Source organism: Acomys minous (genome assembly GCF_964271855.1).
Source record: "Acomys minous genome assembly, chromosome: 19".
Taxonomy (NCBI): Eukaryota; Metazoa; Chordata; class Mammalia; order Rodentia; family Muridae; genus Acomys; species Acomys minous.
This window is the reverse complement of record NC_140499.1, coordinates 31,885,572-31,909,945: the sequence shown is the minus strand read 5'-3', so window position 1 is coordinate 31,909,945 and position 24,374 is coordinate 31,885,572. Positions and strand designations below refer to the sequence as shown.

The 24,374-nt window shown below is 42.1% G+C and overlaps 1 protein-coding gene across 7 annotated transcripts in view; it reads right to left on the bottom strand.

Annotated features, from left to right (window-relative positions):
* Positions 1-24,374, bottom strand: part of NBEA (neurobeachin) — a 545,308-nt gene that overhangs the window by 25,764 nt on the left and 495,170 nt on the right. For all 7 annotated transcript variants that reach the window (XM_084768707.1, XM_084768708.1, XM_084768709.1 and 4 more), the window contains 2 exons: positions 23,936-24,088; positions 12,809-12,976 (listed from right to left, as the gene is read on the bottom strand). In XM_084768707.1, coding sequence (XP_084624833.1) covers positions 12,809-12,976; positions 23,936-24,088 — 321 coding nt within the window. The remainder of the gene's footprint in view (positions 1-12,808; positions 12,977-23,935; positions 24,089-24,374) is intronic.

Below are 24,374 nucleotides of genomic sequence, written 5' to 3'. Positions count from 1 at the left end.
GCACATAAAAGTGAAATACTAACCCCACTGCTGAGCACTGGAAGGAGTGCAGGTAAGCTGGTAGATGGCATTGCTACTAATTGCATCACTATCTACAATTCTCATTTATAAAGTACTTAAATTTAACCATCTGTCCTCCTACATTGCATTTCAAGAAAATGTTTATCAGTAAAAATGTGAACTTTCAAATTTATTAGCAATATTAAACATGAATGGATCATTATCCACCATATTTTAACAACTGCATAGAAGGGGCTTTGGTTCATTTATTTGCAGCGACAATGAGATGAATTATTAAATCTCCTTAAGTGCTGTCCAGTTTTAATGTAACATTTATTTTCATGACATCCATTCAAATGCAAAGTGTGACTATTCAACTAAATTGTATTCATGTAGGTACTACCACACTGCGTCTCCCCATTGCAAGATTTATGATTATAAAAGGGGAGAAGAGACCATTTCTAGTTGGCTTCACGTTATTATAACTCTTAAGAATTATTTGTGGGGAAAAGCAGTAATTTTACTATTAAAGCTGCCCTGGCCAGCAAATGCCCAATATCAACTAAAGTCTTTCTAGCCATAGACACTGTTGCCTGCAATTTTACTCCTCCATGAAAAAGAACTTCATGGGGGCAGAAGCTGGGGCTAAAATCTAACAGATCTGACCTTCAGTCATGTCCTGTACTTAGGGAACCTGTAAGCACCCATTGAATGAAGAGTCAGCAAGCATCGCCCCGCTATGCTTCACAAACAGAAGTACTAAAATTATACTAGAGAAATGTCAGGATACTGGCATAATTTCCACAAATTTCTTTTTAAGCACTCTTTGGTAATCCCTTTGGACTAAGGCAGAGTGTTCATACCCCACATTTCTCCTTGGGGGCTGTGCTTTCTTTCTTATGAATTGTATCTGATAGTTTTGTTTGCTAAAGGACTTTATTCTAGAATTTATCTACTACGTACCTGTGTTCCTGCCTTGCAGATGGTTTTTCCCTTCTGAATTAAAAAAAAAAATTCAGCTCTTCCTGATATGAGAAAAGCATGCTACACCTACTAGATTCCATCTCTGGCCACTGCTAGACACTGGCCAGGGGGCCTGCTGCCCCTCTTTACTACCCACCTGCACTGTGGAGCAGACAGGCCCTGGATGAGGAGACCAGCCTGCTGTGATGGAGGGCCCATCATGCAGCTTGGGGATCTGTGACTAAGTCACTGTCCTGAGAGCATGCCTCCCCAGGCAGGAGGAAGTCCTCCATGCTATTGTCCTTGGGCTGGGACTTTACACATCATCACCAGCTCCCGCCACACTCTCAGAGTACACTTCCTCCCTCTGTCGTGGCAGGGAATACATGACTTTTTGTTTTGTTCAAACTGACTCTGCTCTGTCTTCCCAATGTTTGCTGACGACAAAAGTAGGGCACTAGTGGGTATCTGGGCAAAGCTGAAAGTTGGCCCAGAAAATGCAAAGCACATGGACACTGATGTAGATAAAACACAAGGGCCCACTATTTACAACAGTTCATTGCCACTGCAGCAATTAGGCTGACAAACATCTGAATGCTCAGTCAAAACCCACACTGCCCTCAGGAAGTCTGCAGCCCCGGAAGGCAATCAGAAATGCACATGAGCACACACAACAGGGAGGGCTGGGGTGGAGACAAGCCCAGACGGCTTGCTTGATCCCCTGCCTGGCTATTCTAGATGCTGGGATTTGTGAATGCTTGCACAGTCTAGTCATTCTGGATGCTCAGGAGTATAAGTAAAGTATACGGCCTAAGACTGAACTTTGGAAATGAGTCTATCAAGCCAACATTGTTTACTAAGAAGTTCTCCAGTATTAGATGATGCTGGGAAATGAGTCTGTCACTTCAGTTTCCTTCACTGAGAAGCGGACCATTATTAGAAGATGCACATCTAAGAGTCAAGTAATTCCAGCAACTGTTCCTGTACAAAAGCAGTGCACATGGGTAACAGGTGCAACACCTGAGATTTCTCAGAAAAACCAATGTGACAGCCAGGCCTTTGGTGTTCTACAAATTTCAAAGAACACAGGGTGTGAGCCCCTCAAGGCGTATGAGTGGCCAGGCCGCCCCTGAGGACATCCAACCACCAGGCTCCACCCACAGAACACTCTAACAGTCTTAAAAGCCCAGCCCAGCTTTTCCTCTAGATGCAGATGGCCAACCTCTGCCCTATACAATAAAAAGCCCAAGCTCAATTTTTCTATAGTGGTTCTTAACTATTTTTATATTATTTCCCTGCAGAAAATTCAATAGTCAGCCATTAAATGCTTGGCATCTACCTCTCTCCTGGAGTGTCCTTCACGAAGTGGGTGTGTTCAACACCTCAAGAAGATTTGAGCACTTATGGTTCTGCAGAAATTGGCAGGCAAGGACACAGAATTGTGCTATGCAAGGTTGAAGAAATAAATAAGATGACCACAGGTGACTTTTGCATTTCACACACAGATGGCCTCTATTCTCCGCTTAGCTGCAATAGCCAGCTCCCAGTAGAGAAAGCATCCAGAAGGACCACTTCCTCTGTTGTCCTCTGTCTTGCTAAGCTCTTATACAGAGACCACTCTGGCACTCACCAATCAAATTACAGTTAGTCACATCCTCACTCAGGCCTCCCTTTTCTTCTTACTGATTTTCAAAGCCCTCTCTAGATTTGTCTTCCTCATTAGTCAAGGCTGTTGTCCACTTAGAGACAAACGAAAGCAGAGTCTACCTCAGTTCCCAAGGAAAAACATATTTCACAATTCATGGGTTACGGAGATGTCCTGCACACAGGCACAGAGGACACTTGGATGGCAGCTATGGTGTATAGCACACTGTCCTCCCCTGACCTGCTGCGTACCTTGCTTAACTGCTTTCTTTCCTCTCTGATTTCCTTTTATCAAAGTTCCTCCTCTGAACCACCAGAAGAGGAGATACATGAAAAAGTTGCATGTGTGTTACAGTATGATTGTGCATTGGAAAGACTTCATACACAGGGTGAAAGTCAACACCTAGGAGGCTTGTAGCAGACCCTTGCTGTGCAAGAAATAAAAACAGGTTAACTCTATTCTACTCATAATATAGGTACATTTAACATGGATATCTTTTTTTCTTTCATACAGTCTTTAAAACTAGTTTTCCTTTCTCCCTCCCTTTCTTCCTTCTCCTCCTACATACACCTCTGTTGTCAATGTGGTCCTCTCTACAGAGGACCAAAACTAACAGAGAAACAAAACCAACAACCAAAACAAGGCAGCTCTGTTCAGCAAATCAACTGTTCCTGCTAGCAAAGCATCAGCTAGGATGTCTGGCTGTGACTTTCTCTTATGGAAGAATAGGGGTGGGAAAGGTCATTGCATCAACACCAGCCACTGGCCTAGCCATTTATATGTAATTCTACCCAATTGCATGTGGCCTGCTAGACGTGTGTGTCATCTTCAGGTACAAGAGTGTATAGCCTGGGGTAAGGCTAATTGAGAAGAGTTCCATCAATGTGGCCATGGGAAATCTGTCATCTATGTTGGACACAGATATTCCAATGTGGCTGCTTTAGGGTCACCAACTCTATTCAGTTTTTGAAAGAAAAAAAAGTAAATGTGATTGTTTGACAACACAGGAAAAAACATCGACCATTTTACCTAGTATTGGGCTTATCTCATTGTTATAGTGATTTTAACACTTAAGAACTGCTGTTGTTTCCATAATCATGTATATCCAAATAAATATATACATATATATGACATGGCAAATATAATACGTGTATTATTTTTCTTTTATACCTGTAATTCTGCCTACATCACATAAAAAAAAAACAATATAACTTTGAGAAGTGCTAGAAAGAATGGGGACTTAATGGTGGGATGTATTTTAACTGATAAGTTTTGTTTCTGGTTTATTGTTGTGATAAAACAAGAGTATATAAAGCATTACTTTTTAATGCTGGAAAACCAAGAATGAAGTAAATCAAGAAAATAATATATGCACTCTATCATTTCTTGCTTTTAAACATTAAACTATATAAAAAATTAAAGCACTGTTTTATTGTCAACTGTTTCTAGTTCCTCAGAGAAACCACAAACAGAAATACAAAGGTTTTTTATTATTGATTTAATAATCACCCACATTAAGACTAAAAAAATATTCTGGCAAAATTATTGAAAATGTAAGCAACTATTTTTTAGCTCTAGTTAAAAGAGAAGACTGCATCTGTTCTGGCTTGGAAGGCCATGTTGTCCCCTGCTTGCAGGAGCAGCTCAGGTCATTGGTGCCTTCCTTAGTTTTTGGTTCACGTCTTTGAGTGTGAGAGTGGACTCTATAGCTCCATCTCCTTCTTGGAACGGTCAGCTGTAATGATGGTACATAAGGGACTTAGCAGACATCTGTTCTGACAGAAAATCTTGCATCCAGAATATTTTAAAAATAATTAGTCCAGATCTACTGCAGGCAAGTTCTCTCAGATTTTGTACTTGAAGTGTACATGTACACAAGTCCAAGGGACAAAGCACGGGGTTTTAGGGCAGCTGGAGGTGCCTGACCTGCCTTGGGTGTCTAAGATACATTTGCTTAACTGGAAGTAACACTTCAAAGGGGATGGATGCTGTGTTGGACACCTTTCTTCTTCAGCTCTGACCCATGGGCCTTCACAGAGCTCATCACTATCCTTTTTGCTCTTGCTGCTCCCTCTCCTGCCCCTCCCCTGGCACAGTGGAGAGAGCCTAGATGACTACAGGACACAGGAGGCTGCTGTATTTCCTCTGTGGCTCTCTTTGCTGGGTACTGGTTTAGCAGTGGCTAGGCTGGGTTCTCCTCCCTACCACAGTTCATGCCAGACAACACATCTCTTGCTATCTCTCCTCCAGCATTTTCCTCTCTTACCCAGGGCCTGGGTATAGTAGCCTCCAAGTGTTTCACTTTCTCTTTCTGAACTTCTGTATCCTGCCCACATCTCTGTAACATGGGCTATTACTAAACTCTATCACCTTTCAAGGCAATTTTAGATGCACATAAAAGATGGCTTCTTATTTTAGCCATTTTATAGATAGCTGTACAGTGTTCAGTACAACAAATTGCTGTGCAACTTATCTCCATAGCTCCTTAGGGGAAACAACCTCCACTCTGCTTTCTCCTCAGAGACAGTGACTGATCCACACTGCTTTTTTTTTGTGGTTTGGTTTGGGTTTTTGTTTGTTTGTTTGTTTGTTTGTTTGTTCATTTTGTTTTTCGAGATAGGGTTTCTCTGTGTAGCCTTGACAGTCCTGGACTCCCTGTGTAGACCAGGCTGGTCTCGAACTCACAGCGATCCACCTGCCTCTGCTCCTGAGTGCCGGGATTAAAGGCATGCACCACGCCTGGCTCACACTGCTCTTCTAAGTGGAGTATTTGTATTTGTGTGTGTGACAGTGGAGGTGGGGTGTCTGTAGCCTTTTTTGTTTGTTTTGCTTTTCTCTGATTTGTGACTAAGTTATTTTACTGAGCACAATGTCCCCGAGGTTCATCCATGTGGCAGCATGTGGCAGATTTCTTTTAAAAGAGATCTTCAGTGCCCCTTGGAAAGGCCATGTGCTGAGATACCCAGAGATGCAACGGTATCAAAAAGAAGGTGTAACAAGGCAGACAGGTGCTGCTTCCCCTCTGCTACACGTCCACGTGGAAAGACTAAAAGGTATACTCAGCCAGGAGCCGTTTCACTGAGTGTGGAAGACTGTATGGAGGGGCCCTGGTATGAGTTCCCTGGGAGCACAGGGTCTCTTTTCAGTCAGGAAGAGATGCTCTCTTAAGGGGTCTCTGCACTTCAGCACACACTTTTTATAAACAGAGGACTGAACCTACATGGGCATAACCCAGAGCAGCCAGGGCAATACACTCAGCAGCCTGCCCTGGCTGAGCAGCTTTTGTGACATGCCTTCCATGCTGGTGATTCAGGATACGGGGGTGGTGGTGGGGGTGGGTGGGTGGTGGTGGTGGGTGGGTGGGTGGGAGTGGGTTGGGGGTGGGGGTGGGGGTGGTGGGGGGTGTGGGATGGGGGGGGATAGGGAGAAGCTGGAGGCAGGTGGGTGTTGAAAGCAGTTGGCAGTCTTGTAAAGTACAGTGTCTAATCACAGAAGAGGTTACTGAAAAAAGCAGTACAGAGTGACACAAATTCATCAGATGGTGATGTCAAATGTTCCACAATGAAGCATGTGTCATTATCAAGTCAAACACAGACTCAAATTATTACAGTATTAATTCAACAGAATAAAATATCCTCTAATTTTTACATAAATGGGAAATAATAATTTAGAAAGACTACATAGAGATTTCAAATGACTTTAAATTGGGTCATTATCAAAGGTCTAAAACTTTAAATGAGTCCTCACCATACAACTGAAGGGACTGAGTGATACTCACTTTTCACAAACAAAAGCCAATAGGGGATGGGGAAGCACCTTCTAGACATTTCTTTTTTTTTTTTCATTTTTAAAATTAATTTATTCACATTACATCTCAATTGTTAGCCCTTCCCTTGTATCCTCCTGTTCCTCCCTCCCTCCCACTTCTCCCCTTCTCCCCTCCCCTATGTCTGTGATTGAGGGAGACCTTCTCCCCCTATATATGCTCTTAGAATATCGAGTCTCTTCTTGGTAACTTGCTATCCTTCCTCTGAGTGCCGCCAGGCCTCCTCATCCAGGGGACATGGTCAGAAAAGGGGCACCAGAGTTCGTGTGAGAGTCAGATCTCACTCTCCACTCAACTGTGGAGAATATCCTGTTCATCGGCTAGGTCTGGGTAGGGGTTCAAAGTTTACTGCCTATTTCTGCTTGGCTGGTGCCTTCTTTTACAAACAGCAGAGTGTTAGCCTCACTGTCCTGAATGTGGATATTATGAAACCATTTGCCGATAATTTTTGAAAATCAATAATTAGCATTTCTCATTAGCACACAATAAAAATCACACAAAGAGGAGAACAAAAGACCTAAGTGACACACATCTGAGGCTGACTAGCATGTGTTTGTGGGGTGATTAAAAACAAAACAGACTAGGTAAGCACATTGTAAAGATGCAAGGAGAAAAGAGAAACCCAAATTAAAAGTTAGCTAAGCACAATTCAATGTATGCCATTAATTTCTTTGAAACTAATTTCTAAGTTCAAAGTTTATTAATCAAATCTGCCACGTAAGCCTCAGTGCTGTAGATGTGAAAAACAGACTCTGAAAAACATGTTCTACTTGCTTTTCACTAATAAAAATGTAGGGGTGTTCTTCGTGTTTAATTTGGATTTTGAGCTTGTTAAAAATGTCAGTGTGGTAAAGAAGACTATTCAGGTGGTTTAGGAGATCACGATCAGCCATCTTCTTGTCTATTAATTACAATCACTTCTCTGAAAAGCTGCCCAGTCAACCAGTATAAAGACAGCAAGGCCCCATGGCTCGGTGAGCGAATGCTACATGCTGCAGCTCACTGAGATAGCTTGTTCATGGATCACAAACAGGAGACTGAACCCACAAAAGCTTAACCTAGAGGATCAAAGCAGCATCCCTTGTTGAAACCCCTGGCTATATCAAAGTAAGACACCAGAAGTGCAGGGAGGAAAGGGCTGACAGCCGCACAGGAGGGTGAGCAGGGAAAGCAGGGCCATCGGTGCTGCCACTGCCTGTTCATTTACATCATCAGGAAGTGAAAAGTGTGTTGATTTTTTTTTCCCTTATGAACTTTACAAGCTCATCTTTCTGGGAAAGTCAGCAGCAGCTGTTTTGGATACAGACACATCTGTCTTGCTGGTTCTTGACAGCCCTATCATGTTAGTGCTCTGTAGTAGCAAGGAACATTTCAGCAGGAAAATGAAGTGAAATTGAAGTGATGTAGCCTACCTCCTGTGGGCATGCTCTCCTTAGAGCTCGCCCAGAGAGCAGCTCTGTTACCTCTGGGAGATCAAAGCAGAGATCAAAGCAAAGCTTCCTAAGTAAAGACAGCTAGATGGAAAATAGCACATTTTTGTGATGGCTGGTAATATTAAAATGTATTGAATATTTTAAAATGCAAAATTATGAATATACCTGTAAATATATAAGCACTGCATGGTCCTTATGTTCTAGATGCCAGCAACATAGCAGGATTTACAGGCTTATGTAAATCTACCTCTCATTGTCACAGGGCAATCATTTAGATCATTTTTCTTTTTGGTGAGGTTGGTAATAGGTATGATGACAAGTTTTATGTCAGCTCAGAACTCAGCACTCTTAGTCATTTGCCTGGTGTGAGCTTATGGCTTCCGTTAGGATACTGATTCTCCTTCCTTCTGCTGCACAGGTGCAGCTTCATCATCAGTACCATGCTTGGGCTAACTTACTTCTTGAAAAGTAATGACACTGAGCGGGTGGGAAGATGCTCAGCAGTTAGGAGCACTGGCTGCTTTTGCAGAGCACCTGGGCTTGTTTCCCAGCACCTACAGGGAGGCTCACAGCTGTCTGAAACTCCAGTTTCAGGGGAATCTCATGCCCTCTGCTGGCCTCCATGGGCTCTGCATGCATGCGGTGCATATATGAACATATTCAGAAACATATATATTCAAATACAATTTTAACAAAACTAAACTAAGCCATTGATATTGAAAGAAAAAATATAGCTGTAAATAATATTAAGACCCCAGGAGTGCAGATGTAAAAAAATAATTAAGAACAGAATTATTAACTTAGAACAAGACACAGAGTGCTATGCTTGATATTCTTAATATCCACAGGGTAGGGAGGACACAATGGCTGTTGAGGAGATAGGTATATGGGCATGGGTGTGTGTTTGAGACTGTGCAGGACCCAGGGCAGGAGGAAGAGATGCAACGAGAGGAAACTGGGTGATAACTACTGCATTATGCTTTGTCTGTTCTCAACTCATGTCCAGAACAGCAGAAGCTTCTCAAGTAGTTCTAACATATCTAACGTAGAGCAAACCTTCTCCAGCTTTATCTTTTGGGGCTGGTGAGATGGCTCAGTGGGTAAAGGCACCTGCTTCTATGCCTGACAACCTGAGTTCAGGCCTGGAGCTCATAGGATAGAAGGAGAGAACTGAGTCCCTAAGTTGTCCTCTGATCTCCACACGTACAGACAGTGTGGTAGCCATGCGCGTGCGCATACACACACACACACACACACACACACACACACACATTTAAAAAAACCAAACCTCTAACATTTCAAACAAGCCCATGTGCCCAACTGAATGCTGCCCTGAGTCATGTCAGGGAAGCCTACGTTTCGAGCCAGAAGCTCTCACAAGCTCCCAGGTGCTTGGGTCACACCTGAGCAGCAGCACCCAGTGACTGCTAACCAGAACCCTTTCGCTATGCAGGGCACTTGGTAGGTACAAACATAAAGAAAATGGTGAGTCTTATTAATATAGAAAAAGAAGAAAGAATATTCATGGTCATGCTTCAAAACCACTGCCCAAATAGTTGAGCCATCACGAGAACAGAGCCCAGAAGATAATGATGTAAGACAAGACTTAAGACAGTTCAAATAAATCTCTGCTCTCCAGCAGACCTAGTGTTTACATATTAAGAAGCTTTGTACCAGAACTGCGCTGTCATGTTTCTGCCCAGAAGCTGTCAAGATAAAGTTTACTATCAATTACTGCTTTACAAGTATAAAATAAGTTAAGCTGTCATCATTTTCTCAGCCAGAGATCCCATACTGTCAAAGAATGCCAATTTTTAATCTGACACAGAGAAGACAATTATCTGTTATTCTGACCTCTAATTTCTTGACATTCTAATACCATAATTGCTGTGGTAGTGCCGGCTCATGACTTCACCTGTCAGGGAAGAATGAGTCAATAACCTTAAGCTATTTCTCAAATTTTAATACTAACTTCAAAGCTCAGAATTCTAGGCAGATCATAGAATTTTTTAAACAAAGGGGACATGTTAGTCTTTTAAGGCGGTGCTTAGCATTTTTAAATAAAATTATCTTAATCAGGCAAATTGACATTATGAAACAAAAAACAAAATCTAGCCTTCCTGTGGTTTTATCTTTAATGATATTTACATAATAAACCAAGATAATAATTATAACTAAAGTGAGTGGGGGCATCATGAATGGGCTACCTTTTGAGCTGTTTTTTTCGTAGGAGTTTGTTTACTCTTTCAGACTGAGAGCTGCTCTCTCAAGCCAGGGTCTAGCTGGGCAGGTTTTCGGGGTTCCAACAGGGATGCTTTGACACCAGGTACTGTACCTCCCCAGGAGCCTTTCACAGTGGCAGTGTGTGGGGAGTGGTGTGAACCCTAAAGCAGCAAACCTTAGCTGCACTGTCTACGGAGTGCTCGTGCGTGGGGTAACGTGTTGTTCCTCCCTTTATAGAGCCACTGAGAGAGTAAGTGAGATTCAGCACTCTGTCAGCAGCTAGCTTGTGGCTCTAGAGTAGGTCTTAGCCTTTGGAGAGCACTGCTCTTCAGGCTCCGGAAGACTTTTTTTTGTGGTAATATGTTTTGTTCTAACTTATTCATTAAAATTAATGGGAATATATGAGGGAATGGTGGTGAGGAATAGGAGAGAAAAAGCTAATATTCCTTAAAAGACTCCAGCCTGTTTGCACCACACTAACGGTCTCTTGTTGCTCTCAAAAAGATGAAGCAGCAGCTTCCTCAGACCCTTGAGTTCCCAGAGATCTTCAAAGCCAGTGCAAACACCTCTGCAGACTTGTGCCAAGGCCTGCGATAGCTGGAAGGAGCAGGAGTGTTGCCAGAGTGTGCCCCCTCACAGCGCTAAGAGATGGCAAGTCAGAGACCCATTCGCGGGTGTGAGGCTGAGAACATGCACATCCTAAATTGACGCTGACGACGGCGGATCCTCAGCGTCCAGCTGAACGAACTGCTTGAAGGGGCAGAGTCCTGAAAGAAGACATCCTGCCCGGCACTAGACAGTCTGCATTACTTGGGGTTGTATAAAGGCCCATAATGTAATAGGTTCTACTCGGAACATCTACAGAATGAGCGAACATGAGGCAGGTCCCATCCAGCAAGTCAGTCAAAGGCACACATTCTGTGCTACAGTTCCTACAGTGTGACGAGTAAGGCTCGTGAACCATTAATTGGCTTTGTCACTGTCCAGAATGATGGCGTGGTGGCTGAAGAAGCAGACTCCTTTAGTGAGTTTCAGACACGCACTGTATGCATAGAAGAAACCTCTCAACTCTAATTCTCCTCCTGTTTTTTGGTCTGGCCCACTTGTCTCCTTTTGAACTCACATTTAGATGAGAAAAACCTGCGATTGGCCTATCAATCTCAATGCCACTCCCTGTCATTTTCCTCATATTCAACACACTCAAATTTGTATTTTGTCCAACAGACTCAACTTATAATTTCCCTTTTAGATAAAGAACTTTGTTGTGGAGGAAAAAAGCATAGCAAAATACCCAGGATCAAAGATGTCCATGAAGTTTATATAACTCAAGTCCAATTGAACTTGGGCTTGGAAGATAAAGCTGGACTATTCCGGTTTTCTCATTTCTGATTTTAAAAGTATCCACTGTGGCTGGAGAAGATGGTGCACATTTTGATCCCAGGGTTAGAGGCAGAGGCAGGTGGATCTCTATGAGTTCCAAGCCAGAATGATCTACACAGAAAGTTCTGGGTCATCCAGGATTGCATAGTGAGACCTTGTCTCCAAAATAAAAACATTCTGGTTCAAAAAGATGAATTTTGTTTATAAACAATTTATAAAATGGGCCTATGTTAAGCAAAGGGGGGTCTATTTATAAGAATTACTTCATCCAAATAAGATGATTAAATTTTATAAACAACTGAGGACACTAAACTAGGCAGGTCTAGTGATCTCTGGAGGATACTTCTCATGTCACCAAACAATTTCACAATACCTGGTTCTCCCTGGATCACTACCCTTGTCTGCTCCCATCCCCCTGTGCACACGCTACTGTGCAATCCTGCCTTTAACAACATGTTTGAAAAGTGTTCTCCAAGTGTTCTGACCTAAGGGACCAATGATCAGTAATCACGTGCTCTCTCCTTTTTCTTTTCTGCTTGGAGCTATGCAAATGGAGTCTTTATTTTATAGAGCATGTAAGAAAGGAATACAGGATTCTTTAAGAGAGCTTTATTTCCCAAATCTGCACATTTCCTATCTCTGAAATTAAAACTAAGAAAGCATTTCAGTGCCTAGAGATGTAGCCATGATGGCTTGTTTTGCATAGAGCAGATGGCAGATTGAGGGTAGGGTGGAGGGCAGGGCTATAGTTTCCTTGCAGCAACACTTACCTAGCAGCTGGTGCATCTTTACTCTGCCCACCTAGCCAAAGTCATTTTATGCCCAGGAAGTTATTTACATGCTATTTAAAATGATTTTTTTCACTTAAAATACTTTTAATTTCCAAATGTTAGCTATAGACAGTTCAGGCTGAGAACACAGGGCAATAAAGTACTATAATGGTATCCATTACATTCGCATAGCTCTTTGAATGTTCCTTCTAGAAAGCTGCAAAGCTGCTTTTATTTTTAAAAACTTATGCTGCTGATGATTTTAATGAATTACTCACAGTAAAATATTCATCTAAGCCTCACCCATTAACAACACACTTAATGCATTTTATGCACTTTAATGAAGATCTGAAGTTAAATTACAGTTCTGCATTAAAATGTCAGTATTTTAAAAATCCCAACTTATTGATCTCATTGATTGCTTTTATATATTTCCATCTTTTTTACATTGTCAACAACATGAAACCTATGTGTTCAGCTGAAAGGAGACTTAACATGGAGAGATGTGGGAAGTCAGATGTGTGTTTGAGAGGTGCCAGACACTTTGGGAGCAGCTCAGGACACCTACCTCCCGGAGCACAGGATCTGTGATGCTGTCCAGGTTCACTGAGCCTTCGTAGGTCAAGTAGTGGAAGACATTCAGAGCACGGACTGCCTCTGGCCCTCGCTGTTTGTAGCCAAATATAAGGTCGATCCACTGATGGAGTTGGCAAGAAACAAATTCACTTTCCAGAGCCTGAAACAAATCAAGGAAAAATAAGAGTATGAATTTAGCAAGGCTCCGTATCACTTTCTCAGTCTGAAGTATTCAATATAAATGAGGGCATTATTCCTTTACATTGAATTTGATTTGTATGTATTAGATCTTCAGTCCCCAGAATAGGAAAAAAAACCCTACCTTTAATAAGACACTGAACTAAATAAAAGTCTCTTTCACAAAATGCTTACCATTCTCTTGGCTCTATTATGTGCACAGCATATTAAAAACATTAAATACATTTCTTACAAAAATATCCTCACACTCAAAAGAAAAATAATTTTCATTGCAATAGCTGCTTTAATGCCTACTTACAATAATTTCATTTCTAACTGTTAAACATTAGTTTAAAAGTAAACGACTTTATAGGAAGCTTTGATATGGTTTGTCTTCCTGAATGACGTCCTCCATTAGATTAGAAAGGAATGCCTTCTTCATGCCAGAAATCAGTTCAGTTGATACCTGGGAAGTGCCAGGCAATGGGGAGATTTGCTAGTCAGTGGGGGCAGGGGAGTAAGTGTGAGGTCATGAGCACAGGCTTCAGTGAGAGTGGGAGAGAAGAAGGCCCTTTGTGTTTAGTTCACTGAGATGTGTGGAGTTTGGAAAAGGACAAATTGGGCAAGTGTTAGAGCGACTTTCTTAAACCAGCTATGTGATGTTTCTATTTGTGAATTAACTAGAACAATGTGATTTTATTTACAAGAAGGAGAAGGAGAAGGAGGAGAAGAATAGTTCATTAGAAGCTGCCTGGAAACACCCAGACAGATGACTGGAGTCCCGTTCAGCCCTGCATGAAAACCGTCCTGGGCACGTTGCTGCTTGGGAGCAACCCACCCGCTCCTTCCCTCACTCCTGATCCACTCAGAGCAGGCAGGATGCCAAGCTGCAAAGGAGGGTCTGTGCCCAGCTTCACGAATCCTCTCTGTATACAGCTATTACAGCAGAACCCACAGCTGTCAGCAAATGTGTGAACTCACCCACTTGTTGCTTGTCCGGGTTCATTCAATTAACAAACAACTTTCAAAGGAATCCTCTCAAAACTGTACTCCCTACTGTGCTTTTCAACTTTTCCCACACTTAATACTTCTTGATTCAGTCTTTTACTTTTTTAGATGCCATTTATAACAATCACTCTGTATAACTCTCATCCAGAAACATAAATACTAAGATTTTTGTGAAAACATAGCATTTACTTACTAAGACTAAACAGAATTTTTAAGCTCCATTTTTACCAATATTAAGATAACCATTCAGACAAGAATATGAGAAATGAGACAAAAATAAAATTATCAGTTAAATTTTTGCAGGTTATATGCTATAGTTTGTGTGGTTTTGCCAATTCGGTATTATAGTCAATTTTAAAAGTTGTATAATGGTTAATGGTCATTTCTGTGCTTGTCTAACGGATGGAAGGACAAAAAGCTGACTTCTAAGCAGGGTCACTGCTGAGTCTCTGCCCAGGAACCAAGAATGCCTATGGAATTAATTCTTAACAAAGATTTTTTTAAAAACCATGTGAAATACATCTCAGAGCTATCAGTGAAAGATTAACAAGCTTACTACTAATTGTTGTTGGAGTCACAGTCTTATTATCCTCCTAAAATGGCTTTCTGTGCTTTCTGGGAGACCTTGCCCACAAGAACTGAGCTCATTATCTCTTGAAAATTTGGTAGAATTCAACTAAAAATAGAGGCCTTGGATTTTTCTTAGGGTTCAGGGAAATTTCATTAAATGTCTCTAAGGCTTCTGGGCATCCATTTCTGCATTTTAATATCTACCTTGGTATTAACCCATTTCTCTCAGCTCTGAATCTTCTAAGTTCATAGTATTCATAATAGTATTTAATTAAACTGAAAATCTTTCTGATATCTATTGGTATTTGCTCCAGTCTAGTCTACACAATAGAGAGGCAGATTGCTGAATCAACTGGCAATGGCAGTTAAATGTTCTGGGCAACTTTGCTTTTCGTTCATAAAATTAAATGAGGTCAGACTGAAGATGACAAAACCTTATTATAATTTGCTTTGCTTATCACTATGCAAGAGGAAGGAAAGAACCTCATATTTAGAACACTTGAAAGCTAAATCTAGTTTAAAGTCCAATGCATATGTAGGAACTGAATATTAACTGTCACCTCGCCCAGAGCAGAGGCCCAACCCGGGTCTCCATTTACCCCGCTACTGAACACATGGCTGTGCTTGTTTTTAGAGCTGTGTCTGCATGCACAGACCCACTCTGCACTTTGAAATAAGATTTTAGTACACTGGGAAATATGAAGAAATACCTGATTACTAAGCTAGTCGTGTTATAATGGCCCTAATAGCTTCTTGAACATCTCCTTCACATCTCAAGGCAGAGGCAATTGCTTTAAGCCTAGATAACCCAATTTCCAATCCATAACTCTACCCTGGGGATGTGGGGGGAAGGAGGCGGAGAGAGATATGGAGTAGAGTGGTATCTTTCAGATGGATTGCACTCACCTAAATCTCATCCTCATCTTTGCCCATGGGTATTAGATGGGAGAGAATTCTTTCACTAATGCACTTGGGATAAAGCCTCTCTAAAACTCAAAAAGAAAAAAAAGGACAAAGGAAACGGAAATGAACTGTGAGAATTCTTTTATATGTGGGAATGCAATTTCTATCTCTTCTATCCTAAGTAAAAATACTTCCATCCTTTAACTCTATCAAAGATCTGCTTTCGGTAATAAAACACTCTCTGAATAGTGATGTGTGTATTCAAGCAGATAATCAGAAAAGCATTCAAGTTTCTGTAAATGTCTTGGCTAGCTTTCTCCCACCCCTATGATTCCATTAAAATTTTAGTCATTGTAACTTTAATTAGTCAATTATTGCTTTAAATAAACAGAATTATATATGGCCATGCTATGTTGCCCAGGCCAGCTTTGAACTCACCATGTGTCACAGTTGGTCTTGAACTCACAATGATCCTCCTGTCTCAGTAACCTGAGTACTCAGATTATATACCCAGCTCAATAAAGCTGTTTTAAGTGACTGTGGTAGGGGATGTGTGCTTAATTATCTTATTACTTGATTGATGGCTGCATGTACCATGACCCCAGTGCATGGGAGCCTGCTACAGAGCAGACTTCTGAAGCCACCATAACCTGTACCTTCCCTTACAGGCTTGGCTGGGCAGGCTCCTCCTTGCGTAACTTACACAGCCCTGCATCCCCCAGAGTTTCAAAACTCTATCCCACCTCTGCCTCTGGCGTTTCCAGATACAGACCAAGCTTCAGGGGCATAGGTGGTCCTGTGGGGGCACAGAGCACAGAGCTGGGATACGACCCCTGTCTCACTGGCCTGAGAGCACTCTGCCTTGTGTGTTTTCTGACTTGAGCACACCCTTTGCTGGGAGTTTGTTCTCTCACTTGTCTTTTCCTCTTGAGAAAAGGGGTGTGTGTGCTCTCCACAAACACCCTCTTGTCACCATGCAGTGGCAGCCGCGCACAGTTACTTGTGAAATCAATTTACGTACAAAGGCAAAGTACAATACAGAATCACCAAGTGGCACTTCAGTGCTTCAAAAGTACACCACATGTCCTCAGTCAGAGAGCATGCTTGGGACACAGTGTTCTAGACCCTAGGCACAGGGTGGCACAAAGACAAAACCCTCTGGATTCCTGAGAACATTCCACCGAAGTGCAGAAGAACAAGGTGAGTAGCCTAACGCTCTCTTGCTCTCAACTACTGCCCACCTCCTACATGCAGACTCTGTCCTTGAAGGGTACGCGCTGGGAAGCTTTCTGCCTTCCCAACAGACTACCAGGCGAACCTGCTGACTTCAGCTGTCCTGCAGTTTAGAATCCCTGGCCCTGTGCCATGCTGAGAACAAGCACTAACCCCTCCCCTCATCCTAGCAGGACAAACTCAGCTACTGTAAGTCTCTGCTACGTGAACGCGGCCACTATGTCACTTAGTCCCCACTGCTTCTGCAATACAAAGACACTGAGAGGAAATGTCACTATTGGGAGTCTTGAGGTGACTGTAGGCTAACAGAATACACAGAGGACAGATTAACATATCCTCACTCCCTTCACTCGCCCCTTCATGTCCCCATCACCTCTAGAAATGCTCCCTGATAGATTTCTGGGTTTACTACGGTAACCCCGCACTAGACCTGCAGCCAAAGTTCGTTTCTTAGAATGCAGACCACGTTACACTCTTGCTCAGAGCAGTGCTGACTTCACTCCACTACAGACAGCGCGTCAACACTTCGGAGCCTCGGAGGCCAGTGTGGTAAGTCCTGTTGCTGCTCAGTTCTCTTCCACTGCACACCACTGTTCACTGCCCCTTCTCACTGGCCTCCTGGCCAAGCGTGCCTGTCACTGGGCTTTGTCCAGATGTTCCTCTGCCTGCAGAGGCCTTTCTCTAGAGTCAAATGGCTCACTCCTTCACCTCAGCCCTCCTCAAGCTCACCTTCAAATGGAGGCAGCAACCACTTCCCTGAGTCATCTCCTTCTCTTCTACATCTCTTTAACTTAGAACTGGCCATCTGACACACCAAGCTAGCGCCCTCCCTCCCTCCTCCTTTCCTCCTTCTCTAAGGAAGTTGGTCTGTCTTAATTGAAAAGCAGCTCAGTAAGGGCAGGGCTTCCTGTCGAGTCTACAAATTAGAAGACCTGTCTGGGTGCTCACTAGCTATTTGTTAATCTTCAGTGTTCTTCTGTAAGCAAGGTGCTTCTTCATATGTCAGTAAAATATTTCAAATGCAAGCTATTAGCTACTATGAAAGTTTTTTCTTCAAAATATGAAAAATTTGCAAAGGACATGAAACAGTATGAGCAAAAGCACATGGCCTCCTCGGTGTCCCTTGCCTGGCTGGGTACATGTGGCCTGTGCTCTGCATTTGGCCCAACAGCCCTAGAACTCAGCAGAGCTGAGGGCTGGGTGAGATTATCACTTCACATCCATGAAAGGCCTTTTAAAAAACAAATTATATGGGGGTAGATTATGATTGATGAAGCCAGCATTAGGGTAATACTATCAGAAAGACTTTCTGTTTCTGTCCTTTGTCAAGAGGTCAGATGCTAACCATGTTAGAATGGAACGCAGGCTTTATCAATGCTTCCTGAGGAAGCTGGTTACGATCAGCTTAGCCGTGGGTGGATAAATTAAGCTGGTGCTTGCTTGCTGTGCAAACAAAGCATTTAGAATTTACTGAGATGTCCACAAAGAGCGATGACTCTTACATTCTAGAGCAATGATATTACATTCTAGGTTTTTTTTTCCTAATGAGACCAAATTTCAAATTTTACAATTTATCAGGGAAACAATTTTTGTCACTATGTTCCTATCTCTAATACTGTGTTCATAGCACACAAGCAGCTATATGTGTCAGTGCCTACAACACAAGCAACAGCACTAACTGTAACAGTAGATTAAGAGTGCATCAGGACTGGAGAAATGGCTCAGTGGTGAAGAGCACCACCTGTTCTTCCAGAGGTCCTGAGTTCAATTCCCAGCAACCACATAGTGGCTCACAACCATCTATAATGTGATGTGATGCCCTCTTCTGCAAATAAAGCACTCATATACAATAAATAAATAAATCTTAAAAAAAAAAAAAAAAGAGTGCATCAGGACAAGTCAAAGTACCAAAAGGGGGTGGGGGTGGGGCGACAGGCCGGGACAACTGTGACTGGCGAACACTATAGACAGGTACGGACTATATGAATTTGTGCAGTCACCACACACTAATAATAAAGCTTCAGGTTTCCAAGTTAGAAAGTGATCTGTAGATAAGCCAATGCTGCTGCCCACATACCAGGCAGCTGCCTAAGCCCACAAGCTATGGTCAAGCCCCCATTTAAAAAACCAGTGATGCTTTCCCTTTCAAATAATTATTTTTCTCTTAATTGCCTAGAATTTCATAATGACACCTAAAAAGGAGGAGGAGGGCATGTTCACAGATAGAGAATACTAATACACATAGAGAGATGAAGGGCTCTTACCACAATGAATGCAATTTCTCTCGGATACATAACATTCTCATTTTGTACATTAGGCTTATTAAAAAGGACTCTTGTGAATAAGTGGAGACAAGCCTGGTCTGCATTATAAATACAGCAGCACGCTGTCCTCCACTCTCCATTTCAGAGCAACTAAATTCTACAGGAACTACCCAGTAGGTACACAAAAATTTCAACAAAACATTGATGAATGATATTATCATCTCAGAATTTAGGGAATATGCAAACGCTTCCACATCTTATTGTATAGGTTCTATCCATTATAGAAGCACACACCAAATAAATGTACCTTTGGCAAAATGTAAAACTATGTAGGAAGCTGGTGATATTTAATACTAACTCCTTGTTTGCCAGGTTTCTACAGATCAGTGTGATCACCTGTGGGTGATATCAGCAGGTGGGAAGCCTGGCCAGAGCAGAGGATCTGTGCTGAGGAGGCAGTCTTCAAGATGGAGAAATGCAGGAGAGTGACCCTGAGATTGGCAGCTGTGGGTGCAGCCACACTTGGTGACATGCCCCTTTACAGCTCTGCTGCTCAGGAATTCCCAGAGGCAGCTCATCCCAAGGCAGTTTCAAGGAAGGCCCACAGTGGGAGACATCTAAAGGCACCCACTGTGTGCTGGATCTTCATGCAAACTATCTATTCATTCTGTCAGGGCTCTTGGTGACAGACAGAAGAGCCTGGGGCAATGGAAGGCCCCCAAATATCCAGCATATAGCAAAAGATTAATCTATAGGTTTGCCTACACTCAGTAAGATAAGACAAATTTGGCTTAGGATTGAGGGGGAAACCTAGGCAAGAGATAGGTGCCTCAACTGGTAAAATGTGTGAGTTAGATCCTCAGGCTCCCAAGTGAAAACTACCAGGACCACAGTCAGGTTGTTCACAAATAGCTGAAGATTCAAAGGGGAGAAGGGTCATGTCACTGACACTGGGTGAATGGAGCATGCATCATGGTGTACACAGCACCATTCTAATTTGGATTGGTTTTTATCAATCTATAAAGCTCGCCAGCTTCTAAATGTGGGAGAAGGTCGACCGACTATCCTCAGGGGCAGGGAGGGAAGGGATCCAAGTGGCAGTACATCTTAGAAAAATAACCATAACAACCTCTCAAATAATCCCATCCACAAGAAACCTAGAAATGCCCTAGTGTGGCAAATTCATTGGGTTAGATGCATTGCCACCTAACACACTACATCACCCACTGCACGGTTTTCCGCAGATTCAATTAAAAATGTATCATCTTGCTTGATTAGTTTCTACAAATTGTAACTACCTGGTGGTTTCTTGTCCAGATAATTATTTGCTTTTACTAGACCGCAAACCCTTGGGCAGGATAATGCTTGCCTTGGGGATTTGTCTTCAAGGCAAGCATTTGCCACCTTTCTACTCATTAGGCATATCTGAAATAAGATTCCTAATCTGGGGAGCATATAAACTGCTCCAATGAAGAATACCAAAGCTGTATCTGTAAGGTACTACTCATTGTCTTGTTAAAATACACAAAAATGTTTTAGTATCTAATAAACATATAGAGAGGTATTATATTGGAGAACTATAAGTTAAAATTATAAAACTATATTACTTCATGTCCAGTAGAATGATCATAATTTAAAAAGTCAGGAGATGAGTGGGTGAAGGAACAAAGGACAAGAGCTGTGACATTCTGTCAGTGGGGATACAAGATGACACAGTCATTATAGAAGACACTTTGGTGGTTTGCTAAATTGCTAAACATAATTTAATTTGTGAGCAAGCCCATTCCTAGGCATCTATTCTAAAGAAATAAAAGTCCATGCTTTGCTGGAAACTTGTATGACAGAAAAAATGACATTACATAAATGTTCAGAGCAGCCTTACTCGATACAGCCAAGATCAGGAAACAACTCCAGTGTTCACTGGCTGCTGCACAGACTAATACTATTGACTGACATTACTTATAATGGGATGTTACTGCACACACAGAGCCCAGCAAGGACATGAGCAGGTAGCTCTAAAGGACTGTGACAAAAAAGCCAAGTGCAAAGAACGCAATCCTGAGGGGATAAAAGCTGATCATGACTGGTATGTAGTTGAGTAAGAGAGGTTCTGGAGTGAGGCACAACTACCCAGAAGGCCACACTGCTCAGGAAGAAGATGCTATCTGTGTGGTTGTGGGGGGGATGGGGGTGGGCAGGAGGTTATTTTATCCTCTTTTAAAGAAATGCCTTTAAATTATTGGGTTGTTTTGGGGTTCTTGTTTGTTTGTTTGTTGCTTTAAATTCAGGTGCCAGTATTTCATTAGATTGATTTTTTAACATTTATTTATTTGCACATGTGTATGTGAGTACAAGTGAGTGTGTGGATAGACAGGGGACAGCATGTGGGGGTTGGCTGTCTCCTTTCATCTTGTGAGTCCTGGAGAACAAATTCAGGTTGTCTAGCATGCATAGCCTTTCACCTGCTGAGCCCTAGGTTTGTCTTAAAACTTTGCCAGCCTGAATTACTCTTAGCATTGCTCAAAACAAAGACGTGTTAGCAGTGTCCTAGCCACCAGGGTCTTTCTTCTAGACTGTACTCTCATTTTTTTCTTTTTCTTTTTTGTTTTTTGTTGTTGAGGTGTTCTGTTTTGTTTTTGTGCATGCTAAGCCAGTGTGCTTGCCATCCTTATCAGTGAATGGTTTGCATCAAAAAGCCTGGTAATGATGAAAAAGGAAATGAGCCAAATCACCAACCTAAAAGCAGAGGTCTGGAAACCTCAGAACTTCACAATGGAGAGGTGACACTGAGGTGGTGGCATTTTGACTACATTTTCTTTTTCTATACTTGAATCTGGGCTCTCCCATTTACCAGCTCCATCACCCTAAATAAGTTAGGGGCCTTCGTGTTTCCTGTCTGCAATGGGGACACTTTATAAATGTTCAAAGGAAAAAAATCAGGTACACTGCGTAACACAGCAAGTGTGGATGGCACACAAGAACTTCTGTTCCATAGCAAGATTCTGTTCTATCAAAGACTATGGCCATGACCTAACAACTTCTGGCCACTCTTCTGGATTCATTGGTTTTGGCTAACTTAAGAGTAAACCAGACTGCACATGCTTACAGAAATAAAACTGCTACCACAGTACTCATTCACTCAGCAAATGTTCACTGTTCAACTGCCCGTAGGTGTGGTCCCCACTATGAAGACAACATGGCAGGAAACGACTGAGACAGAATGACACTCACAAGCCTCTGGACTGAATGTGCATATCCAGTCTCTGTAAAATGACATTATATGCATCTTTCAAGCATGTAAAGACATGGTGTCAATGGGTGACCAATTTTAGTAGTAAGTAGAGAATTTTAGAAGTAAACACTACTTAAGTATAAATTTAAATAATACTCTACTTTTCCAAGAGGGAATATGGACGAAATTTGTGGAATGCACAACATTTGTTCAAAAACTAGATAATAAAACAAATGAAAGTACCATATCACACAGTGTTTTGAAAGAGTGTTTCATATGGAGCGCAAAGAGAATGGTGGCCTCGGCCTGCTGGGATTAAAAGGCATGTGTCACCTTGCCCAGCCCTAATATGATGCTTTTAGGTACAGGATTATCATAACAGTAATGATTCCTAAAAATGAAGTATATCAAAAGCTGATCATTTCTTAAAGACAGAAAATACAGCTGTAAAATAAGACAGTGTGGGGGGGACATACAGGACTGAGCATGTGAAATGTCTACAACAGGCAGAGAGGCAGAAGGTGAGAAACACAGTGGAGGCAGTAAGTAGCTTAGTGTTGCCTAGGGCTGGCTGGGTGAGATGAGCAAGTTGGTAAAATAGGGTAAATTACTAACAGGTTGGGGGGTTCTTTATGGCATGGCAAAATGCCCCCAAACTGATTATAGTGAGGGTTGTACAGCTCTGAACAGGCCAAACCCACTGACGTCAAACCTCTCAGTGTGTGAATTATTCAATATGCCAATTATATATCAATAATAATCTTCCCAAAGAGGACACACAACTCCTATTGCATTGTGGAAATTATGTGGATTCTGACTCAAAATCAACTCCTAAAACAGAAGGGAAACAGACTTATAAGACAGGTGAAGAGATTTTTGAGTGAGCAAAACAGGGCTAAGATGTGCTTTTTTGAGCCACTGTCTTCACTGTTACAATTCTTTTGGGGGGAGGGGGAGGGTTTCGAGACACAGTCTCTCTGTGTAGCCTTTGCTGTCTTAGACTCACTTTGTAGACCAGGCTAGCCTCGAACTCACAGCGATCCTCCTGCCTCTGCCTCTGGAGTGCTGGGATTAAAGGTGTGCGTCACCACACCCACCCCATTGTTACAATTCTTAACATTATTAGTACAATACAGCAAAGCCCATCTCCCATGTATCATAACCACACCAAGATGAAAATCTCATTAACTATGGTAAAATATATTAAAATTTATAAAATCCTCATATGCAGACATTATTTTCACATCAGGAACTCTGTCATTCGTGTTTTTAAAATGCTGTAGGATGGGTGCTTTCTTCCAGGCTAGTTCTATTACAACACGAGGTGTGCTTCACAGCACAAACTTCCCAGGTATAAACACACTCCACATGTAGCTTTCTCATATCTTGACTACTTCTATGAGTGAGAAATGTGTGCAGGTGCTTTGGCTACAGTAGACAAAAATAAGGAAAGGACATTTATTTCAAACTGTCCAGAATGTGTGACATTGGTCAGCAGATCTTTGTCTGATTGCCTCATCCTGAGGGAGCACACAGAACTGAGATGTCACCCCACTGACCTCAAAGAAGTGTGCTCACAAAAGAGGATTCAATCAGAAGACCACGGCAGAATTCTGTCACTGCTTCTTAGGTCTATTTATAGATGTTAAGGACACTTGGCAACAGGTAAACACAAAGCCACAGAAGCTGTGAACGTCTTCATTGCTGCTCTATGTGAAACCGATTTTCTTACCATCCTGTTGATCCGCACGAAGTCTTCTGGCTTCTTGGCCCAGGGGGGAAGGTCCACGTCATTAACCACCACTTCGTCCTCCCTGACACCCAGCTGGTACCCATTACTGTTGACAAACATCTCTGGCAGGTAGTAGAACTCTGGGATTAGTTCCTATGGCAGAAAAAAAAAATATGTAGCTTATTAGCCAGTTGGTAAAATCAGTTTAATAAAAATGGTTGATATTTACCAAGTACAAAGGGAGACAAATCCTTGACCTAATTTTAGTCTTTATATTGTCCATTTAAAAACAATTAGGAGTCCAAGAAGATGAAACATTTCTTTTACACAATTCACTTTATCTTTAATACTGTGACTCCTGAGAAACAGGTACATAGGCCTGAGGGCCTGGTGGTTGGGTAGATGAGACAGACTTTGCCCAGAATGCTGGAGGGGCCCT